The 9,043-nt window shown below is 61.1% G+C and overlaps 1 protein-coding gene across 1 annotated transcript; it reads left to right on the forward strand.

Annotated features, from left to right (window-relative positions):
* Window positions 1–1,805: 1,805 nt before the first annotated feature.
* LOC129083311 (NUT family member 2G-like) lies at window positions 1,806–8,768 on the forward strand. Its single transcript, XM_054589148.1, is given in 10 exon segments — window positions 1,806–1,878; window positions 1,982–2,109; window positions 2,204–2,477; window positions 4,457–5,168; window positions 5,528–5,656; window positions 6,196–6,250; window positions 6,252–6,348; window positions 6,815–7,098; window positions 7,418–7,531; window positions 8,088–8,768. Coding segments are annotated over 10 exon segments (2,547 nt in total).
* Window positions 8,769–9,043: the final 275 nt, after the last annotated feature.

A 9,043-nucleotide genomic window follows, 5' to 3' on the forward strand; every position in this document is an offset into this window, starting at 1 on the left:
TTCGTATTACCCTGAATGCAGGGGACACAACGACCCGCAGAGTTCAACAGCTCACACCCACTAGTAGCAGCCCCTGCGGCCGGTTCCCAGGGGGGCCAATCGCCTGGTGTAAACACCACCGGAAGCGAGCTGTGTGGGGGCAGGAACACACACCTGGGTCCCATGCAGCCCACGGCCTGAACGACACTGAAGAGCGGTGACGCCGGAGGGGTGAAGAGTCCGCGCATCCCCTACCTCCTCGTGTACATAACCGACCCCGGAGGCCGCCATGCCAGTCCCGGTGCCCAGCCAGGGCGGCCGTTGGGCACCGTGCATCCCCCGTGGGCGCATGCGCGCGTACGGGCCCAACCACCGCAACGGACGCTGGGAGCCGTTGCGGACGTTGGGACGCGCCTTGGGAGGGGAGCCCCGCGCCCCAGCGGGCACGTGCGTGCGTGCGTCCTGGCGCGGGGCACCCTGGAACGTGGGGCTCCCTGGGGAGCATCTTAGGGCAGTCCTCCTCCTCCTCCTTCTCAGGAAGTCCCCTGACTGTCGCTCCTTCAAGCGGCGTGTGGGTTGTAAAATTGCAAATGTGCAACGCGTGCACTTAGATCCCAGCCTCGTGGAAGAGGGCCTCCAGTTGGTTTGCAGAAGTCTCCCTGAAGCACTTGGCCACAAGTCGGCGCAAGTGCCTTCATGCCCTGTGCACTGCATTTCTGAGGTTTCTGAAAACGGCAGGGCCTTAATCCTACCAAGCCTGGATGTTCCATTCCACAGTTCTGGCCAAGAACTGTAGACCTGGGAAAGACTCTGAGACATGCTTTCCCCTCACTCCGTCCCTACAGTTTCCCAAACCCATTTACTGAACTAGAACATTTTTCTTGCTGTGTTTACTTAGTACACGGAAGTCTTTCCATGCATGTGGATGCGCCGATGTTTCCTTTTGCAAGGAGGTGGTTACAACATCGATCCACCCTTGGCTGCTTGGGAACAAGTTCACTCACCTGTCCCTCCTTTTATGTATTCTTTTGCAGACTTTCACTTGGCAATACAAAATATACCTACAGTAGCAGAATCAACCGGGGGACTTGAGTTTGCCAGAGCTGCCGGAGAAACTGCAATCAGCAGATCCTCCTTATGGTCGTTTGCAAGACGAGAGCATCTCGCTCCACGGTTTAACTGTGAAGGCCACTGGCATCCAAGAAACCCTCAGCTTCTCCAGGCGCACAGGCTGAGAACTCCACAAGACACAAGCGTGGTATCTCTCCATTCCTCTAATGCTCAAGGTTTCCTCGTGATCAAAGCCCGAGTCCTGAGAAATACCTTCATGTCGTTTACTCTTTCGAGCCTCAAGGTAGTCTTTTGAAATAAAGTCTACCATGATTTTGCTTGAATTGCTCTCACCTCATCTTCTTCTGAGTCAGTCTGTCCTTTTGGGGGTGAGTAGGGAGGGTGGGCCGGAAATGTCTTAAGGGCCGACGGGAATCTTTTTCAGCGAATGTTCACCGTGTGGAACAGTCCTTCAGCCTGCCATCAATCAGTAGGGACCCTGCTGCTTTGGCAGGGAGTGAAGCTTGTCTCCCAAGAGATTTGGTTGCCATCCTCCAAAGTCGTCACCCCTCATCTCCCTTGACCAATTTCCTAACAATCCTGTCCTTTCCCAGCACAGGACACAAACGCCTGTGCATATCGTTTTGATGGTGATAAACTGACATTTATGCACAATATCAAACTAAGAATAACACACGTTTTTTTAAGGCGCGCTGGCATGATACACATGCAGATGGAGGCTACGGGGCCTTCCCCCATGGGCTGGAGCAAAGGGGATGGCTCGAAAGGCTGGGCCCGCTGCGGTCTCTGGCGGTTCCAGCACGGGACAGTACTCGGGGGCGCAGGACCGTTTCCTAAAGAATGATGTGCCCGTGCTGCCTCTGCGGAGTCACTCCTAGTTTCAGACACTGGGCTCCCTGTGGCCATACGTCGGTATCTGTTGTTTTTTCAGGTTATGTGTTTGAATTTTACTCAGAAAGCGCAGCCTGGGTTGAAGTAAGCCCAGAACCAGAAAAGAAGCAGGTTGAGGGACCCCCAAAGCAGGTTGTTGGACCGAGGACTGAAATAAGGGAACGTCAAGTAAAGCCTTTGTGCCGTGAACCCAAGAAAAAGCAATGTACACATTGCCTATAAGAGGCACACACCATTTACGGTGCCGCTCATTACTTGAAAGGAACTTCTGGTTCTTGCCCACCTGCCCGAGCCCTCCGTGGAACACTGGCCCCTCCCACGCCCGCCCAGCCTACCAGCCCTCGGCCCCTCCCCCGCTGCGGAATGTCTGGAGTCCTGCATTCTGCTGTTTAAATTCAAACTCTTCCCTCCACTGGATGCTGAGCATCTGTTGGAGCAGGTCACTCTCCAGTTCCCGTGCTCGAGTTTTCTCATTGCGGAGGCCGCTCGGCCGCGGTGGTCAGTGCCTCGGCCTGCGGGGATGACTTCCCAAGGAGGTAAGCCTGTAGGTCCGAGGGGGGATTGTTTTAGAGACGGGGCTGTCCCTCAGAACTAGGGATTAAAATGTGACACCTCCACTGGGGAAACATAGCTTGGACTGAAGGAGAGGAAGGAGAGAGCACTGGGCCTCCACGGACCCATCACGCGGGGAGGCCGGGAGCCAGTGGGAAACTGTGCTGGCACTGGACAGGACGGCTCCTGAGAGGTGCGGGGCAGGGCGACTCAGGGGAAAGGCCTGGGTGCCGAGAAAGGACAGCAGCAGGCACGTGCATTCTGCCTAGAGGGGAAACAAGCCACTTCGACCTGTGTGTGTCGGGAGTAGCGGGGGGATGCCGGGTGGTGACGCAGGGAGGGTCACGGGAAAGCCCAGTCCAGTGTCCTGTTCTTCAGGCACCTGGGGCTCGCTCCGCAGTCTCTTTCTAAGGGACTTGAACTATGTATGCTAGAGCTGATGGGGGCAGTGAGAAGAGGTGGTTTTCGCCAGAACGGTGTCCATCGGGGCTGGCCGTGGCCAAGTCTACGATGCAATGTCCTCCCTGAGGGCGAGGTTGGAAGGTGCTCCAACTGCCGCAGCCTAGCGCTTCTCCTTTCCTTCCAGCCCAGAGCTCACCTCTCCTCAGCCCTGGGGGCTGTCGGTTGTCTTGGATTCCACGGGGGCCGGGGCAGCCGCGTAACTTCCACCGGGGTGGGGCTCCGTTCCCCGACCTGCCCTGAATTGTTCCCCCTCTGTGGCAACTCAGTTCTTCAAAGGGTTTGTTCATACCTCACACCCCTGCTTCCCGGACAGAGAACGGATGCGGAGCGGGGTTGGTTTTCCCTCAGAATGCCTGTGAAGGCGGTTCCTTTTTCAAAGGGGGCGAGGGGAGTAGCGCAGAAGCAGGAAGGCCATCTTCCGCATCTCAAGTAAGAGTCCCAGGACACCTGACTTGAGTGTTTAGGGGCACGTGATGTGGGGCTTTTTCCCCCCCGCACTAGCCTGAGCATGAGCTCCTCTGAACAGGGGTGCGCTTGGGACAGTTTTGTCCCACCGACGCCTGGCTCACGCCTGGTTGTTACTGCGTCTTCACTTTCTATTGCTGGGGGCTGGTAGGGGCAGGACCACCGTCAGTCTGCAGTCCCATGACCAGCGGGACATTCTGGAAACCGACGGACAGCCCCAGTGTTCTCCGCCCCCTGGCCCTTCTCTAATTCTCTGCAGCCACTGCAGGCTGTGAGAGGACAGAATCTAAGGGACACAGAGCTCCTGAGGGGGGCGCGTACTCTGAGCGCAGGGGCGGGCGTGACAGAACCTGGTCCAGGTTAAGGGCTTGCTGTTGTTGGTTCTGACACACGTGCGCATGCTGGGCTGGTGTGTTAAAGGGGTTACATCAGGGTTCCCGGCTCCTTCCCGTGGAGGGATACTACTCCAGTGTTTTTGTGTTGTTGTGCGTGACCAAGAAAGGAGAGCGATGTATATTGAGGAAAAGGAGGGCTGAGAAGGAGACGGGGCCCTAACGTTTTGGAGACTGCCCGTTCACAAAGGCCCTTTGGGTGCCTAGAACTTAGCGTGGAGAAGGTCGCTACCGCTGGCGTGTCTGCTAGGGCCCTTTCCCGCGGAGCGGATTCCTGCCCGGTGCCACGTCTTGGGAGACAGCCTGCGGGGCTGGCAGGGTCGGGTGCCGGGGGACCCCCTTAGGGAGGCTCTCAGAGTCAGTGCTGGCTGGCGCTGTTTCTCCTCAGGAGACAGTGGTCGGGGAGCCTTAGTGAGTGGGGAGCAAGCGCTCCCCGTGGAATAATTGTCAGCCGGAGGTCAGAGCATGACAACGCCTTGAGGACACTGGCGGGCTCCACAGTTTCCCCCACCCAGAGGGCCCTCTGGTGTTGAGACTCACAGCTCTGATTCCCCAGGGGCTGAAAAGGACCCAGAGAGGCTCAGTGCTCAGAGACTGTGTGCTGAGTCTCCCACTGCAACTCCCCCTTTCCTTTGTCTCAACAGCATCTGCAGTGCTGGGAGCGGATGTGACCACGAACCCTGGTGCCTCCATGACTCCTTTGAAGCCACTGCCCTTTCCCCAGCCGACTGCTGGCCCTGAACACCTGCCTCCTCTCGAGCAGCTCTTGCTGCCCCTGAAGACCCTGTCATTGCCTGCTGGCTTCCCGCCGGCGCTGCCGGGTCTGCCCGGCACACCTCTGGTAGCCGGGGGTGCTGGACGTGGCCCCATTGGGACTGGGGCTTGCGACATCATGGACAAGGTCAGGTCAGAAGCGGGGCGACCACGGCCCCCCCAGACTCAGACCCGTGTCCTGACCCAGGCGCCCGGGAGCACGCCAGGGGCCCTGTGTGGCGGCGCTGTGTGCCCTGCACCTCCATTCTTGGAAGCATCTGCAGTGGAGGCGATTATGTCCACCCTGGCTCTTGGAGGCGCCCCGGCCGGCGAGGGAGGCTGGTGTCCCGGCTTTCCTCCTCGCGCTCCACCAAAAACTGCACAGCTGGCCTCCATCGTCCCCTCAGTGGACACTGGGGCTCGGCTCCACGGGGCTTCCGGCGGCAGTGGCCTGGCCGCCTCCCAGTCCGAGGCCGCGCCAGATGACTTCTGTAACCCCAAGAACCTGCACGAGAACTTCCAACGTTGGCGTCGCTTCAAGGCCCTGGCCCGGAGGCACCTTCCCCAGAGCCCTGATGCAGAAGCGCTTTCCTGCTTTCTCATGTGAGTGCGCTGGGCAGGGGCACAGGGGACTCCCCTGGACCTTTCCCACAACGGAGGAGGGGAGGAGCGTGGGATGGACCTGCGGGCTGGCTTACCCTCCGGGGTACTGGGGGGGAGGTCTGAGAGCAGCGTCCCAGCCACAGGGTGCGAGTGGGCGGTCAGCCTCGAGTCCAGGTTCATGGGCTGGTGTGAATGTGCAGCAGCAATGGCAGTAGCTGGGAAGTCTTGTGTTTGCACACACAGACGCCTCCTCCCTCACCTGCAGGCGCTCACGCTGGGTGGGGAGGTGGGACCGTGGGCTCCACAGAGCTGGGTGGGGGGCCAAGCTGCACACTGTGACTGACCCTGAGGTATTACAGCCCCGTGCTGCGGTCCCTGTCCCGCCTGAAGCCCACCATGACGTTGGAGGAGGGGATAGGGCAGGCCATGCAGGAATGGGATCGCAAAAGCAACTACGACCGCATGACCTATTACGAGATGGCAGAAACGTGAGTCAGGGTTCGGGGTCCCGACAGCCGCGTGCCTTTCTGGGCCGGGTAGGGGGCTGAGGGCGGTGTGCGGTGGGCAGGGGGCGGGGTGGTGGTGATGGGGGCTGACAGCAGGGCAGGGTCCCGCTGTGAGGGTGCTCATCAGAGAGGACGTTGTCAGCCAGCCCTGGGCCCCTGCAGCCCAGGGGCCGTTCTCCCCTCCGGAAGCCTCTCCCTCACCTTTGGAGCGTGGGCTCTTCTGTGCTACCTCTGGTGGCTCCACCCTCCCCTGACCTTGAGCCATCCTGGGATCCACATGAAGGCCCAGGACAGGCTGGGGTGGCCATGCCCAGCCCAGCGGGGTCGGACTCCAGCCAGAGGGGCCGAGCGGGGCGTGTGCTCCACCAGCCTGCCTCCTGCCTCCTGCCTCCTGCCTCCTCAGTGGCCGGGGCCCTGACAGCCGCAAGGCACTTGCTCTCCACCCCTCCATCGGCTGCTGCCTTTGCTGGGCTCCGGGCGGCCGCCTCCTCAGCGCAGCCTGTGCCTTCTTCTCCCTCCAGGTTCATGGAGCTTGAGGCAGAGGAGGAGATGCAGATTCAGAAGTTGCAGTTGATGAAGGGGGGCGCAAGGCCTGCCTGCGCCAGCCCCACCGAGACCCGATCCTCGGGGACCCCCAGCCTCCGTGGTGGGCCCACAGCCAGGTACGGCAGCATGTTCCCACTGGAGTCCATGGCCAAAGGCAACAGGGGCCCAGGGCAGGCCAGCGTCCCCGTGTCTGTCCATTTCCTTCAAGGGGACTTCGGTCTTTCAGTTGGAACAGTCACGAGAGCCAGGGCCTCAGCTGCCCTTTGTCACCATGGGGTCTGGACCTGACCAACTTGTGCGACCCCTCTCCCACCTCCCTGTAAAAGGACCCAACAGGAAGTCTGCTAAGAAACGGGCTGGGTGAGGGCTCCCTTGGAGAACCGGTGGCTCCACACGTCCCGACCCATAACTCTCTTGGAAGGACGCCCCGCACCTCCCTCCCCGTCTTCTCCCCTCACACAGTCTCGTGGCTTCAGGCGGCCCTGACCCAGCCACGCCCATGTGAATGCCCCCAGACACTGCCCTCACCATCGCATGCTCGGGAGGTGGAGGCTGGGGCCCCTCACGCTTCCTCCTCTCCCCTCTCCGCTCCAGTGTGCATTCAGAGGGAAGACGTACCCTGGGTCCAGGGCGCCTGCCGGCCCCTCGGGTCCCGGGAGACCGAGACATCCGATGAGATCCCCCCTGAGGCCGTGCAAGAGTACATGGACATCATGGACGAGCTGGAGGGGCTGACCCACCCTGCCACGGGGGCCCAAGGCGGAGAACGGGAAGAGGACAGAAAGGAGCCACAGCAGGAGCAGGACGAGACCTACCTGGACCCGGGTCTCCTGAGCTACATCGAATACCTGTGTTCCCAGGAAGACTATGTCACCAAGGTGGGCTGGCTCAGAGCTCCAGGGTCAGCAAGATTCCAGGGAGTGGCACTCCAGCACCCAGGCCCGGGTGTGTGTGTGTGTGCGCGCGTGCGTGCGTGCCTGTGTGTGTCTGTGGTGTGTGGTACCTGTGTGCATGTGTGGGTGTGCCCTTTGGTGTACGTATGTGTATGTGTTCTTGTGCGCGTTTGTGTGGCGGATGACCAGGAGGGTGTAAAGCGCCCTCCTTGTGCAAGAGCATGGGGTGGGTCTTTGCTTTTCCACTTTTCCTCCAGGTCCTGCGGACACACGGGTTACTCACAGCCTCTTCCTTCTGTCCCAGGTGGAGGCCATTCCCAACCATCTCCTGAAACCACTGGTGTCCGCAGAAGCACTGCTGGCGTTCACGCCCGTAGCTGAAAAGCTGGCGCAGGAGTTAGGACTCCCTCCTGTCCAGGTGAGCCAGGGGAGGGAGGGAACTGAGGAAGCTGGGAGGGAACTCTAGGTGAGCCCTGGGAGGGAGGGACCCAGGTGAGTCAGAGGAGGGAGAAAACCCAGGTAGGAGAGGGGATGGAGGGGCCCTGGGCGAGTCAGGAAGGGAGGGAGTCCAGGTAGATCAGGGGTTAGGGGACACCGGGGGAGCCATGGGAGGGAGCACCAGGTGAACCAGGGCAGGAAGCGACCCAGAACAGGGGTGCGTATGACTCCGCCCGCCCCACCCCTGCCTGGAGGCATGGCATGCCGAGGGGCCACCTCCGGGGTGCGGGCAGTGCAGGATGACAAGGAGGAGAGGACTAGAGAAAGGAGAGGGCGGTAGGAAGGAGAGGCTGGGGAGCCCCGAAGGGGAGGGAAGGACACAAAGCTGGGAACGTGGCACAGGAGGATGGCAAGAGAGCCGCGTGACTGTTTTGGATTGGAGTCCCGGTGTCACCCCCTGCTCTGCTTCCCCCAACGCCATTGTCCCGTCACGCACGCGCCTCCGTCTCTGACACACTGTCCCCTCTTCCTCGCAGCTGGAGGAGGAGCGAGTCCTGGCCTCGAAGGAGGAGGAGGGTGTGCAGGCACCCCCGAGTCATGGTGCATCCCGGTTGGACTCCAGTCCTTCTGAGTCTGCGGGCGGCCAAGACGTCCAGAGGTGGGACCACGGCCCCCGGCTGAGGGTCGGTGACAAAGCCTGCCCACCAGAGGCTGCCTTCAAGGGCCGTCAAAAGCGACGTCGAGAAGAGGCCCACCTGTCCAGGCCCAGAGCCGTTGCTCTCTCGTCAGGACAACAAGAGTGCCCACCACTGCGGGCTCCGTGCCCGTCGTCTGCGCCCCAGGGGCACAGGCGCACCTACCCTAGACTGGCGCCCAGGGATGCCTCCATTCCCAGAGAGACCTCTCGCATTAGGGAGACTGTCGGGCCAGTGGGCAGGCCCAGTGAGAACGAGGAGGACCTCCCCAGCCTGGCCTTCCTCATGGCCTCTCCTAAGAACCTGCTGCCCTGTGCGCTCTCTCTGAGTCCTGTCTCTGCCTCAGGCCCTGCCTGCCCTGGAGGTTGGGGGCCCCCGCGAGCTGCCCAGTCCCAGCCTCGAAAGAGAAAGTGTGACCAGTCTGCCACAGGGAGTAGGGGGAAGCGGCACTGCAGCTCCTACGGAGCAGCGGCGTGCCCCTCTTACTGCCAGCCTCAGACAAGATGGGGGTGCCCAGACTAGATGCGACCTGGCCGTCCCCCAGAGGAGCCACGGCTCATTTCTCATCCCAGGGCCGACCCTGGCTGTCCTACTGACATGGGTGGGAGGGCGAGAGGCCGGGAGGGAGGGAGGGCAGGAACATTAGGGTGGGCGGCGGGGAGTGGGGGGTGGGGGGTGGGCCTGGGTAAGGGTGGGGTGGGGTGGGGGTGGGTGGGGAGGAGCAGCACCTTTGGGGCATTGTGTAGTATTGATTACGAATAAAGATGGTTTTGTTTGGAATTGCTCTGGGGGCTGCT

This window comes from Pteronotus mesoamericanus, unplaced genomic scaffold (genome assembly GCF_021234165.1).
Source record: "Pteronotus mesoamericanus isolate MK-2021 breed Mesoamerican mustached bat unplaced genomic scaffold, CSHL_Meso_final scaffold_167, whole genome shotgun sequence".
NCBI classification, from domain to species: Eukaryota; Metazoa; Chordata; class Mammalia; order Chiroptera; family Mormoopidae; genus Pteronotus; species Pteronotus mesoamericanus.